We start from the raw sequence: 14042 nt of genomic DNA on the forward strand, positions 1-14042 counted from the left end.
CAAAAAAATCCAAGGAATTTCCTTCTAGATGAGGTGATGCTTGCTCAGTCACACAGCCAGCTTGGCACAGAGAGGCGATGAGTGGTATGGGGGCTCGGGGTATGTGCGCTTACTGCTTCTCTGCTTTTATTCTTTGTCCCAGCCTGAAGCGTCTTTGGCCTCTGTACTGTGCACAGAGGTTGGGGGCCGGAGGGGGGCCTAAGTCTGCTTTCTCCCGCAGGTATTATGGCGGGACCGAGTTCATCGATGAGCTGGAGATCCTCTGTCAGAAGCGGGCGCTACAGGTCTATGATCTGGACCCCCAATGCTGGGGGGTCAATGTCCAGCCCTACTCAGGTAATTGCCTGTGCAGACCCCTGCCTGCCAGTCTCCCAGGGCCGCCTTTCACCCGAAGGAGTCTTAACAAGGACTCTGCCCACAGATGAAGTAAAAAACAGGATAAGCCCTTCCCGGATTGGCGCATCTCTCTCTCTCCCTCAACCTTGGCGTCCACCTGACTCACCCTTCCTGAACATCTGTCCCTTATTCTCGGGGGTTTTGCTGCAGGGGACCCTCCGTGGCGCTGTGAGGGGTGCACAGTGGTGGCCAGGCCTGTTCTGTCCACTCCTGGTTGATGGCCTGCCTAGTGGCCAAGCTCTGGGGTCCTGCTTGGGGCCTCGTGGGCAGAAGTCACCATACCGCGTCTGGTCTCGTGTTCCAGGCTCCCCGGCAAACTTCGCCGTGTATACCGCGCTGGTGGAACCCCACGGGCGCATCATGGGCCTGGACCTGCCCGACGGGGGCCACCTGACCCACGGGTTCATGACAGACAAGAAGAAAATCTCTGCCACGTCCATCTTTTTTGAATCTATGCCCTATAAGGTAAGAGGGGGGTCTCTCTCCATTAGCTCTGCTGTCCTTTGGCTCAGAAAGCCTCCAGTGTTTGGCTGCACCTGTAGGAACAGGTAGTCTGCTCGTCAGGCGCTAAAGGAAGTCCCCACCTTTTGCTGTCACCCCCCTCCCCGCCCCCACAGCCCCAGCGACTCCTCAGGCATTCAGGGGGCAGCTGAAGCACAGGGACACGGGTCAGGGAGGCGGCTGAAGAGAAGGCCCAGCTGCAGCCAGGGCCCCCGGGGACAGCCCTGCTCGGAACCCCCGGGGCAGCACCCCCCCACGCCCCAGCCCAGGACGATGGCTATCCTGGAACAGGGGGCCTGTGCACCCTGCCGCCCCTCACACACCTGTCAGCTAGCCACAGCCTGCACGAGCCACGTGCCCCGCATGGGACTGGCGTGTATTCGAGGGGGGCCCTTGTCATTATAAATGGTTTGGTCGAACGGTGCATGGCACGCTCGTGGGCTCACGGTCGGTGATGGGGAGGAAAGCAGTAACCAGCACGCGTGCCTGTGGGGTGGTCTGTGCACGTGGTGACTCTTCCTCCTGTCCTGGAGCCAATTCCTCGTGGCATCTGCTGCCCAGCGGGCCGCTCCAGGCGGGTTCACGTGTCCCACGGCGAGCGAAGGTCGCGGTGCCTCGTTATGCTCGGCTGAGTGTCAGACGCATGGAAGTCAAGCCAGTGTTTCATCTTGGCGTTTCGCGGTCTCTGTTGCTTGCCCTTGACTGTTCGCCGTGTGTTAGCCTTTGGCTCAGTCCTAGTCGTCGCACGGGTGCTTTTGGGGTGCAGGTGACGGTCCCCTTGTTTTCATGGAAAGCTGAGGTGTTTCGCACCAGGGGTGTCCTCATTGGCCACCAGTGGACAACCCCTCGAAGATGGATTTTGAAACGTGCCAGGAGGAAGACGGTGCTCCGCCTTTGCGCATGGAACTCAAAAGCCAGTTTCTACAGTTTCTCTCCCTACGGAAAGAGCGGTGGCGGAGCGGAACCCCGGGCCGGTGTTCTGGTCTCATATGCGGCCTTAGGCAGCCTGACTCTTTAGCATAATGTCCTCCATTACCCAAGAGTCTCTTCTGGGTGTTAGCGGGCTCAGCACCCCCATCTCCGCATCTTTGACACACACCGTGCAGGCTGTAGCCCCTTCTGTGGGCGGAGGGTAGAGGCTCCCCTGGTGGTGGCCCTGCAGGGGTGTAGAGAGGAGGGGCCTAGGAGCCTGGCCAGCTGTGGGCACCGGCCCTGTGCAGGGAGGAGGACACAGAGCTGACCGGGCTCCAGCAGCAGCTGCCACGCCCCTCCCCTGCCCACCAGGCTGCCTCCCTGCCCAGCCTTTCCCAGCCCCGCCCTCGCCATGGGGCTCTCTCCCTCACCCTGGGGCTCTCTCCCACCCTCTGGCAGCCGCCTCACACGGGGCCAGGCATTTCATCTCTCCAGGGGGAAACAGCACCTTGAACCTTCTGTCACCTCCTCTCTCCTCTGTGACCATTCCCCTCTCCAAACGTCCTAAGCTTCCTTCCTGTCCCTTTGCACCTCTCTGGCCCCTCAGAAGTTTCTTACAAATGCCTGTGAATTCTCCCTAGAGCTGTTTTATTGTCGAATGTTTAGGGTTTTGGTTTTTTTTTTAAGTTTATTTATTTATTTTGAAAGGAAGAGGGTGCAGACGTGGGAAGGGCAGAGAGAAAGGGAGAGAGAGAGAGAGAGAGAAAGGGAGAGAGAGAATCCCAAGCAGGCTCCTCATTGTCAGCACAGAGTCCAATGCACGGCGCGAAGCCACGAACTGTGAGATCATGACCCGAGCTGAAGAGTTGGAATGATTAGGGTTTTTATTTTTATTTTTTTTAATTAATTTTTTTTTTTAAACGTCTATTTATTTTTGGGACAGAGAGAGACACAGCATGAACGGGGGAGGGGCAGAGAGAGAGGGAGACACAGAATCGGAAACAGGCTCCAGGCTCTGAGCCATCAGCCCAGAGCCGGACGCGGGGCTCGAACTCACGGACCGCAAGATCGTGACCTGGCTGAAGTCGGACGCTTAACTGACTGCGCCACCCAGGCGCCCCAATTAGGGTTTTTAAAAAAAGAGGAAAACCTGGAGCACCTGGGTGGCTCAGTCGTTAAATGTCCAACTTTGGCTCAGGTCATGGTCTCGTGGTTCGTGAGTTTGAGCCCCTCTCTGTGTCTCCTCTCTCTCTCTCCCCCTCCCCCCACTTACACTCTCAAAAAAAGAATAAACATTAAAAAAATTAAAAAGAGAAAAATGTTCTAGGGTGCCTGGGTGGCTCAGTCAGTTAAGCATCTGGTCCCACATCAAGCTGTGTTCTGATAGTTTGGGATTCTCTCTCTCTCTCTCTCTCTGTCTCAAAAATAAACACTTAAAAAAAGAGAAAAACCTTGTTAAAAAATCCTGCAAGTTCAAAGAGGAAAACGTGGAAGGGAGAATAGCAACACACTTTGGGGGGGTAATTTTAAAATTTTTTTTAGAATTATGTCTTTTTTTTTGTTTTTTGTTTGTTTGTTTTTTTGTTTTTTTTTTTACTGGCTGTTGGCTGTTGATTTTCATCAAGGTAACAGTTTCTTTGCCAAGTCCCCGTGACAGATAGAACCGGTTCATTCCATTTGAAACAAAACCTTCAGCCCGCCTGTCCAGAGGATGTCTCAGCTGCACACGACTTGCTGTAATCCTGTTGGAATTGGAAGCGCTTTTTTCCTTTGGAAAGGGCGGCTGCCATCCCCGAGTTTCTCCCCCCCACGGGGTAGGGGTGCAGAACCCAAGGCTTCTCTTACCACCTCCTCCCCAGAGAGCTCCCATGCCCCCTCCCCTAAAATCTTTCCCTTTGACTTGTACTTTCCCCTTGGCACAAATGATGTAACACAACTTTAAGACACTGAATTTACTAAGAACTGTGTCACCAAGCAGGGTGCCTGGGTGGCTCAGTCGGTTGAGCAACCGACTTCGATTCGGGTCTCGATCTCGCCATCCCGTCCGTGAGTTCGAGCTCCACATCGGGCTCCCTGCTGTCGGCACAGAGCCTGTTTTGGATCCTCTGCCCCCCTCTCTCCGCCCCTCCCCGACTTGCTCTCAAAAATAAATATAAAAAAAAAAGTTTTATGTTTCACATCCAGATGGGTCCATGGTTTATCTCAAATCGATTTCTGTGGGGGACTGGAGGGTGGGGGTCAGATAATACTCTCTTTTCCGGCTGACCTAGTGCCACTTACCAGAAGACCATTCTTTCCCTGCAATGTTGCTGTTGACATGGATCGGATTGACCCCCTGTCACAGGGCTTCTGTTTCTGGCCTTCTTCTGTTCTGTCAAACTGTCCTTCCACAAGCTCGTGCTGCCTTAATCACTGTAATTTTTTGTGTTTTAAAATTTCTTTCGGTAACGTTTTGCATGGAGGTCTGGTATACCTTTTGCTAGATATTTTATGGGTTTTGAAACTAATGTGATATTATTTAAAAAAAAAATTTTTTTTTTTTTTACATTTACTTAATTTTGAGAGACAGAGCATGAATGGGGGAGGGGCAGAGAGAAGGAGACACAGAATCCAAAGCAGGCTCCAGGCTCCGAGCTGTCAGCACAGAGCCCAATGCAGGGCTCGAATCCACGAACCGCGAGATCATGACCTGAGCTGAAGTCGGACGCTCAACTGACTGAGCCACCCAGGCGCCCCACTAATATTATTTTTTTAAATGTTTGTTTTTGGGGGGGGGGCCAGGATGGGCAAAGAGAGAGGGAGAGAGAGGATCCCAAGCAGAATTCACGCTGTCAGTGCAGAGCCTGATTCGGGACTCCATCTCAGGAACTCTGAGGTCATGACCTGAGCTGAAATCAAGAGTCCAGAGGCTTAACCGACTGAGCCACCCAGGCGCCCTTAATGTAATATTATTCTTACTAAATTTTCCTTTCCGATGTTTTGCTGCTTATATGGACGAACAGAACTGGTTTTTGGTTTTTGACCCCACATCCAGTGACCTTGCTAAATTCAATTACCAATTCTAATAGCTTGCCCCTAGAGGCTTGGACCTTCCAGGTCATCGTGTCTGTGAGTAATGTCAGCTTTGTGCGTCTCCTAATCCTTGTGTCCTTATTTCTTCCTCTTGCCTCTGTGTACCTGGGACTAGAAGAGGTGTTAGCAGCATCTCGTCTCATTCCCGAAGGTAACAAACAGTGTCTTAGCACCTGCCCTGTGCGGTGCATGTTTGTGGCTCCTGTTTCACTCTGCAGTGGCGTTTTGGTTCCTTCTCTTTCCCGGAAGAACCCCGAGGCGGGGGCTCACTTTTCCTCTCGGGACCCCTCAGGGCATGCTGCCTCCATAGGCGATACCTGGTTGTCCACGCCACGTGCACAGGCCAAATACACCGGTACCCCACCTTGCCCTCAAGTCACGCGCTGGGACGTCTTTCCTGTGTCCATGGTGGAGTGGAGCGAACAGCTTTGGGCAGGTGGAGGAAGTCATCTTACCCTTGATAGTTGGCACGAGTCCCGGTGGGAGGACAGGCACGGTGTGGTGGACGCAGCCCGAGCCTGCTGTCTCCGTGACATTCCACAGGTGAACCCAGACACTGGCTACATCAACTATGACCAACTGGAGGAAAATGCCCGCCTCTTCCACCCGAAGCTGATTATTGCAGGTGATGAGCTGGGGGGTAAAGGCACCGTATTTGTAGCAGCCCCCTTGCCTATTACAAAATGAAGATGTGATGTTCCCCAGCTTGCTGCCTCTGCCTCGAACAGCCGGGCTTCTTGGGTCTAAGTATATTCTCTTCTTTCGGGACAAATATCTGTTTTGCCACCTTTAGTACTAGGTGGCAAAAGATCTAAGGCTGTTGTCAGAGAAGCATCCAGAAATGTTAACTCCTGGAGCACTTGGCTAGCTCAGAGTACGTGGCTCATGATCTCAGGGTCGTGAGTTCGAGCCCCGTGTTGGGTTGTAGAGATTACTTAAATAAATAAAAACTTTAGAAATGTGAATCCTTGACTAACTGATGGAGGAAATAATAATAGTCAGGGGCCATCCCAACCACCGTGAAGAGGCACGTGGCCTGAAGAGGCAGGTCAGAGTGGTTGCCTTCGGCACATAAGGATGTTTTTTTGTTTTTAATTTTTTTGTTAATGTTTGTTTATTTTTGAGACAGAGACAGAGCGTGAGCAGGGGAGGGGCAGACAGAGAGGGAGAAACAGAATACGAAAGGGGCTCCAGGCTCTGAGCTGTCAGCACCGAGACGGACACGGGGCTTGAACCCACGGACTGTGAGATCATGACCTGGGCCGGAGTCGGATTCTTAACTGACTTGGCCACCCAGGCACCCCCACAAGGATGTTTTTTGAGGGTGTTTTTCATTTCCGTCCTTGGGGGTTTTGGAGGGAGAAATCTCTAAGCTTTTGAATATGCCCATCACGAGGCCCGCGTGCAGGCTTGCGCTCCAGGAGACTCTCAGCTGGCCGTGGGTATCTCTGACTCGACTTTGTCACCTTTGCCGTCTCAGGGACCAGCTGCTACTCCCGAAACCTGGATTACGCTCGACTGAGGAGGATCGCAGACGACAACGGGGCCTATCTCATGGCCGACATGGCGCACATCAGCGGGCTGGTGGCTGCCGGCGTGGTGCCTTCCCCCTTTGAGCACTGCCACGTGGTGTCCACCACCACCCACAAAACCCTGCGAGGCTGCCGCGCCGGCATGATCTTCTACAGGAGAGGTGTGCTCCAGGGCGTGGGGTACTGGCGGGCTGCTGGCGTTGGCCTTTCTCCTCTGGGGTGCGCGCTCGGTTCGGGAAGCTAGGAAAACCCAGGGTCCCTTGAAGGGTCCCTTAAAGAGCTAGTTAGGGGGCGCCTGGGTGGCTCAGTCGGTCGAGCGTCTGGCTCTTGGTTCCAGCTTGGGTCACGATCCCACAGTTCGTGAGATCGAGCCCCACGTTGGGCTCTGCGCGAACCGCATAGAGCCTGCTTGGGATTCTCTCTCTCTCCCCCTTTCTCTTCCTGTCCGTCCCCACCTCTCTCTCTCTCAAAATAAATCGACTTAAACAGACAAACAAAAAAAACTACTTAAGGAGGGGGCGATCGGTCTGCAGAAGAGATCTGGAAAGAAGCCCTGAGCACGGCTCTTACTTTGTTCCTTGGGCATCTGGGTCCTGGAAAAGGAGGAAAGGTATTGTGCCGTGGGTCGACTAGTCTTGCCCACAAGGGGCAGGCGCCGTAGCAAAAACAAGATGTGCGAGGCTGGCCAGGGGCTACCAGAAGGCCTCGTGGTGCAGCGTTATTCTGGTGACCTCGCTGTGGTCCAGGACGCCTATCCCAGAGAAGGACTCACAGTAATCAAAGCGCGAGACACTGATGTATAAACCACAGTTACCACTTTAGTCCTTTTAGTGAGGAATTTCTGTTGACTGCCTCCAACCCACATGTAAGCACTCCTTTTATTTGGGGATCCCCGCGCTTGGGAAAACCAGATCTGTGATCAGATCATCTGGCCCATGATGAGACCGGATCCCCACGCACCTGCAGAGAAACCAGCCCCTGGGTGACTGGGTCTCTCTCCCCTGCGGCCTCCTTGCCTAGCCCCCTGGCCAGGACTGGACACACCCATATGCCCGCTAGCCTTCTCAGGTCCTGCTGTCTCAGGACCTTCTTCGGTTGTACCCACGGTTCAAGGCAGGTGGCCAATCCCACCTGCCTAGAAACTGTTCCTTTCTTCCCACTGAGCACTGATGTGATTTGCTGCACCTTGAACAACTCCTGAATCTGCCACGGACGCCCTCTGTGATCCCGGGCTGCTTGTGCAGCCTCTCTGTGCCTCGTTTCCTCACCTCCAGAGAGGGGATCCTAATAATAGCACCCGTCCCTTCAGACTACCTTTGGGAGGAGCACATGAATTAACCTTAATGTAAAGTGCCTCGCACGGTTCCTGGCTCACAAGCAGCTCTGTAGAGACAGTAGTTCCTACAACTGATGATTAACTTTGTTTCAGAAAGGAATCCTATTTCTCATTAGAGCCATTATCATATAATATATATCATTATATAAACGAGTCTTCTGTCCTTCAACATAGTCGTCTCGGAAGACTGCTCTCTTGGACACTTGAGGAAATACGCCCAAGGCACATTCTTCATTACGATCTCAGTGTAGGGAAATTTCCTTTTTTTTTTTTTAATTGTATTTTTTTTAATGTTTATTTTTGAGAGACTGAGACACAGAGCACGAGCCGGGGAGGGGGCAGAGAAAGAGGGAGACACAGACTCAGAAGCAGGCTCCAGGCTCTGAGCTGTCAGCACAGAGACGGACGCGGGGCTAGAACTCACGAGCTGTGAGATCATGACCTGAGCTAAGTCAGACACTTAACCGACTGAGTCACCCAGATGCCAGAGGAATGATGGGCGTTCGATCCTTAACAGTTCTTTTTTTTTTAAGTAAGCTCCACGCCCAACATGGGGCTCAGCACAGAGACGGACGCGGGGCTAGAACTCACGAGCTGTGAGATCATGACCTGAGCTAAGTCAGACACTTAACCGACTGAGTCACCCAGATGCCAGAGGAATGATGGGCGTTCGATCCTTAACAGTTCTTTTTTTTTTTTTTTTTTTTTAATTAAGTAAGCTCCACGCCCAACATGGGGCTTGAACTCAGGACCCTTAGATCAAGAGCCGTATGCTGTACTGGCTGAGCCAGCCTGGCGCTCCTTTGTGGAGGGAAATTTCTGTCCTTTGATTCCATGTACAGAGGGTCTTTGATTCCATGTGCAGAGGGGTCTGCCCCCGCTCCAGAAGCAAGGGGCCCCTCTGCTCTGTACCATCCAGCACTAGAGGCCAGGCTTGTGCTTAGCGCACTCTGGGTTTGAGTCCGGGTAGGGAGAAGACAGAGGGGACAGCCCGTCTCACGTTCCCATTCTGTTGTTTTTCTTCATCCAGGAGTGCGCAGCGTGGATCCCAAGACCGGCAAAGAGACGCTGTACAACCTGGAGTCGCTCATCAACTCTGCCGTGTTCCCGGGCCTGCAGGGAGGTCCCCACAACCACGCCATTGCTGGTAAAATGCCACCAAACCCCACCCGGAGCCCTTGGATGGCACCTGGGGCTGCGCCCTCATCCATGGCAGCCCCACGCAAGCCAGGGGTCCTCCTAACTTTTCTTTTCCGTGGCCCCTAATTCCCACCTCACCTGTCCAGCAAAAGTGTGTACCAGGACTTGCACATCGGGGAGAAACTAGAACATCTCTGTCCAGGAGATGCTAACGAGCGAGAAAAGGGAAACTGGCGACGGGTGTCAGTCAGGGACAAGGGGAGCGAGCGATGACCACTCCACACGTATGGCCACCCGTAAGCAGAACCGTGTTGGGTGAGCTTCTGTACAGTGGGTGTGGCCCGCTTTAAGAAATAATGGGGAGGGGCCCCTGGGTGGCTCGGTCGGTTGGGCATCCGACTTCGGCTCAGGTTATGATCTCGCGGTCCATGAGTTCGAGACCCGCATCAGGCTCTGTGTTGACAGCTCAAAGCCTGGAGCCTGTTTCGGATTCTGTGTCTCCCTCTCTCTCTCTGACCCTCCCCTGTTCATGCTCTGTCTCTCTCTGTCTCAAAAATAAATAAACGTTAAAAAAAAATTAAAAAAAAAAAAAAAACGGGGAGGGGATTTAGCAACGAGAAGGCACAGCAAAAGGAGTGGGCGATTAGCACCCAAACCCGGCAAGGGCACGTTGCCTGTCCGCTGACATCCTGACCCTTGCACTGCTGGCCTTGAGGCCGCATGGGAAACGCCTGGGTCCGATGGCACGGTCACCCAGCAGGCTGTCATCGAGCCATTCCGTTCCTGTACAGACATCTTAGGAAATGTGTGATGATCAGAGTTATTCCAGTGTCGTCTTTAGAACCAAGCAGTTTGGCAGAGGAGCCCAGGACGAAGGCGTACGGTCTCCATCCCGAACATCACTGGTGTTTCGAAGGAGGGGGGTGGGGGAAGCAAGGAGTGGTGAATTTTAGGCCCCTGGAAGCAGGGAGGGGGTGGGTCTCCACTGGTGTCTTCCCTTCTCCCTTTACACCTACAAACTCCACGTCCGTGGTCTCTTCAACTCTTGGGTGATGGGGTGACCCACCCTGCAGGCGTTCCGGGCCCCTTCCTGTCGTTTCCACCAACACCGATTAGAGGCTTCTGCGCCAGCGCTCAGGCACACGTCTTTTGCCTTCTTCACCTTCTGTGCCCCCTTGAACAGCCCTTGGGATTGACCAAGGTGCCGGAGGAGTCTGGACGTGCAGGCAAACAGGCCTGCACCTCTCACTGGGCCTCTGATCTTTTCGGATCTGCGTGATCTGGCATCAGAGCAAAAGCTTTTTGGGGCAGCTTAGTTTTCATGTTCGCAAAGGACCGTAAAACCCATCTTGCTTAAGAACTGCTTTCCTGTGGTGATCTTATTAGCACAAGACTCCCAGGCCTGGAGAAAGGCTACCTCAAAAGCACCTCCTCAAAGAGGAGAGGCCTGTGGGTTCAGCCAGGTAATTGTAGCATTAAAAAACTACGTATCGGGGCGCCTGGGTGGCGCAGTCGGTTAAGCGTCCGACTTCAGCCAGGTCGCGATCTCGCGGTCCGTGAGTTCGAGCCCCGCGTCGGGCTCTGGGCTGATGGCTCGGAGCCTGGAGCCTGTTTCCGCTTCTGTGTCTCCCTCTCTCTCTGCCCCTCCCCCGTTCATGCTCTGTCTCTCTCTGTCCCAAAAATAAATAAACGTTGAAAAAAAAAAAAAAAAACTACGTATCATCTGGTGGAGGGGGGGACTATGAACCCCCTCTTTGGTGATACTGAAAAGCAAGGAGGCCTGAGTGGAAGCAAGCGGTGTTCTTGGACTCCTGGTCGGTCTCTTGGTCCCCTCCTGCCTTCCTGACCCGTTCTCTCTTCCTGCCAGGGGTCGCCGTGGCCCTGAAACAAGCCATGACTCCGGAATTCCGGGTGTACCAGCGCCAGGTGGTGGCCAACTGCAGGGCTCTGGCTGAGACCTTGATGGAGCTGGGCTACAAAGTGGTAACAGGTACCAACAGAAAATGCTGGATGGCCCCCCCCCACCGACCCCGGGACGGGGGTGCCCCTGCTCCTTGGGGTGGCACTTTAAACCTCGCACCTAGGCCTGGGCGCTGCAGCCACGGCTGTGCATCATCTGTCACTGGCATGTGACGCGACGGGTCCTCAGGAGAGTTTTGTGAAAGGCCTACCTGAGGCTCGACTGAGAAAGGTTGGGTACCAGTGGTCACACGGCTGGTGGAAGGCACAGTCACAGCTTGGAACACAGCAGGCTCCCAGAGCAGTCTCCCCGGCGATGCCCCACGCCATCCCACGGGGGTGTCTCCACTCACCCCTGAGGGCCCGGGTACAACAGGCGTTCCCAGTAGGAGTTCATGGGAGTATCATATCCATGTCTGCTTGAATACAAAAGCTGGTGGTGCTGAGTAAACCCCCGTGAGATGGACCTTCCGGGTGAGGGCCTGCTCGGGGGGGTGCGGTCGCTTCTGTCACTGCGGGTTTCACGGCTAGGACGGCATTTTTCTGGCAGACTTCTGCTCACAAGGCCGCTGTGGATGCTGCCAGTGGGGTGGTCTAGGGAAGCGGGTCCTGGTAGGCCACTGACTCGGGTGCCTACTCCCTGCCCGCGGCCCTTTACGGGGATTTCAGGCCCCGGCCTGAGGAGTGGGCTCCCCACCAGACTGTTCGTGAGCAGCAGAGCTGGGACAAACGCTGTCTCCTCAGCAGGTCTCGGGAGCACCCGTTTTCCGTTTCGCTTCACTTCCTTCTTCCCTTTCTTTCTCCTTCATCCTCTGCCTCTTTCAGTTAGAAAGCCCTAGAAATCTCAGTGTGGGCTGCAACCTTCAGGGTCCCTTAGGTCACTCTGTCAGACTTGGATGTGCACACCAATACCGCAGGCACTCTGTTAAGATGCAGGTTGTGAAGGGGCCACCTGGGTGGCTCAGTCGGTTAAGCGTCCGACTTTGGCTCAGGTCATGATCTCGTGGTTCGTGGGTTCGAGCCCCGTGTCGGGCTCTGTGCTGACCTCTCAGAGCCTGGAGCCTGCTTCGGATGCTGTGTGTGTCTCTCTCTCTCTCTCTGCTCCTCCCCTGCTCCCTCTCTGTCTCTCAAAAATGAATAAATGTTAAAAAAAATTTTTAAAGATACAGGTTGTGACTCGGCAGGTCTAGGTTGGTTGGGGGGGGGGGTGTGTCCTGCATTTCCATCCAGCTGGCGTGGGACCCACACTTGGCACTACAAGGAGTTAGACCAATGTCCCTGTGGCTACAGACAGTAGGCGGCAGCCCCTCAGCCCAGCGAGGCCCAAAGTCTCATGTCAATCTCGGGAGAGGCCTCCACTTTCCTGAGCTCCCAGGCCTGCCCTCACCCCCAGTTCACTCTCCTCTGAGGACACAGTGTAGATGGCCGAAGCAGATCGTGGCGACCGTAAGCCCAGGAGCCAGCGTTCGTGATAACCTGCTTTGTGCCTGGTATGGGCGAAGTGCTATACGCGGCACCTTATTTAAACTTCGCGACAGCCTCGTGAATTATCGCTCTCATTTTGCAAATGGGCGTCTGAGGTCCCCAGATGCTGAGCTGCCTAAAGCCACAGCAAGTGTGGGGGCGTGGCTTAATCTCTGGACTGTGGGGTCCCGCACCTTTGAAGTCATTGCTGTTGTCCAAGTGAAGGGCCCGGGATTAATGAGATTTCAAAGTGGAAAGATCCAGGTGCTTGGAAGACCCCTGGTGGCCTTGGCCCAGCTCCAGAAAGTTCTAGTGGCCTCGATACCCTCATGTGTTGGGTCAGGGCGCTGGGCAGCCTAAGCTGGGAAAGCTACCGTTGGTTCCCCTCGGGCTCAAGGACCTGCTCCCAGTCACCAGGTACCCTTTGTAAACTATCACCTCTTAGGTCCTGGGGCATCTTTTGTTTAGCATGGGACTAAAGTCTCTCAGGACACGTGGTGGGGGTGCTCACCTTCCTCATCACATCTGCTTTAGCCTCCTTGATCCCTACCCTCATTTCTTAGGAAGAGAGATTCCTTCACTTGGGAGTCAGCTTTCCACATTCCTACGTGTCCAACTTGGTTTCCAGGTGGTTCTGACAACCATTTGATCCTCGTGGATCTCCGTTCCAAAGGCACGGATGGTGGCAGGGCTGAGAAGGTACTAGAAGCCTGCTCTATAGCCTGCAACAAGAACACCTGTCCAGGTAAGAATCTTTGCTGGTCTTCTCTTCTGTACCACTCCTGTCTTAGATTTCTTTTGGCCAGAGTTGTAGCCGATGATAGTTTGGCTCTGGGGACAGACATCAAGGGATTTTCAAGGGGCACATACACCGTATGGCATGGGGCAAAATCCTGGCTCTCTCCTGGCCTGCTCCTTCTGACGCAGCTCTAACCCTGCCAGGGACAGAGAGGGAGGGACTGAGGTGGACTGCTTGGAGGGGCTTACAAGCATTTGGAGAAGGGAAGCAGGGGCCTCTGGAACAGGCTGGGTTTCTCAGGGGTTTGTAAAAAGAATGTGGGTGATGCATCCCTGACTCATAAGGATGCTAGCCTCCCTTTTGGGAGGTCATGCCACTGAAGGCAACCTCCTTGCTGTTTCATCACAGTGGCCACAACGTGCGGCCGTCTCCTGTGCCTTTGTGCCCGCCTCTGGCATTTAAATCAGCAGCGCTCTGCTTCCGAGATACAGTGGGCACCCACAGGCCGGTGTTTTGGCTAGCTGTCTTCTTAAATGCGCAGGGGTCAGTGGGGAGTTGGGTGCAGCCAAAGGACAGAACCCGTTTGTCTTGAAGGTGACAAAAGTGCACTGCGGCCCAGCGGACTGCGTCTGGGGACTCCGGCACTGACATCCCGTGGATTTTTGGAAAAAGAGTTCCAAAAAGTAGCCCAGTTTATTCACAGAGGTAAGGAGAAAGGGCTGGAGGTTTGCCACTTTAGACTGTGTGTGTGTGTGTAGTTTCTGATTGTGGCTGAGCAGCTGAGATCCAGCTGCGAAAGCACAGTCCACGTCAGGGCTGAGTGCTGGGGACGAGAGACGGCAAAGATCACTTTAGCAGCCCATCTAGTCTGAGAGGCTTGTAACTTGTCCTGCCCAAGGAAGGGGGCCACATGAGAATCCTTTCCGAGGGCGACGTGAACACCTAAGTCTGTCACGCCCCCGGGCCTCGGGAGTGTCTCCCGGGCCCAGTG

At 54.1% G+C, this 14042-nt stretch overlaps 1 protein-coding gene across 1 annotated transcript in view; it reads left to right on the top strand.

The window, feature by feature from the left end:
- Positions 1 to 14042, top strand: part of SHMT1 (serine hydroxymethyltransferase 1) — a 28251-nt gene that overhangs the window by 13096 nt on the left and 1113 nt on the right. Inside the window, exons 4-11 of the mRNA XM_045487586.1 lie at positions 221 to 336; positions 701 to 861; positions 5425 to 5506; positions 6362 to 6574; positions 8780 to 8896; positions 10757 to 10879; positions 12941 to 13057; positions 13646 to 13756. Coding sequence (XP_045343542.1) covers positions 221 to 336; positions 701 to 861; positions 5425 to 5506; positions 6362 to 6574; positions 8780 to 8896; positions 10757 to 10879; positions 12941 to 13057; positions 13646 to 13756 — 1040 coding nt within the window. The remainder of the gene's footprint in view (positions 1 to 220; positions 337 to 700; positions 862 to 5424; positions 5507 to 6361; positions 6575 to 8779; positions 8897 to 10756; positions 10880 to 12940; positions 13058 to 13645; positions 13757 to 14042) is intronic.

The sequence above is a fragment of the Leopardus geoffroyi genome, chromosome E1 (assembly GCF_018350155.1).
Source record: "Leopardus geoffroyi isolate Oge1 chromosome E1, O.geoffroyi_Oge1_pat1.0, whole genome shotgun sequence".
NCBI lineage: Eukaryota > Metazoa > Chordata > Mammalia > Carnivora > Felidae > Leopardus > Leopardus geoffroyi.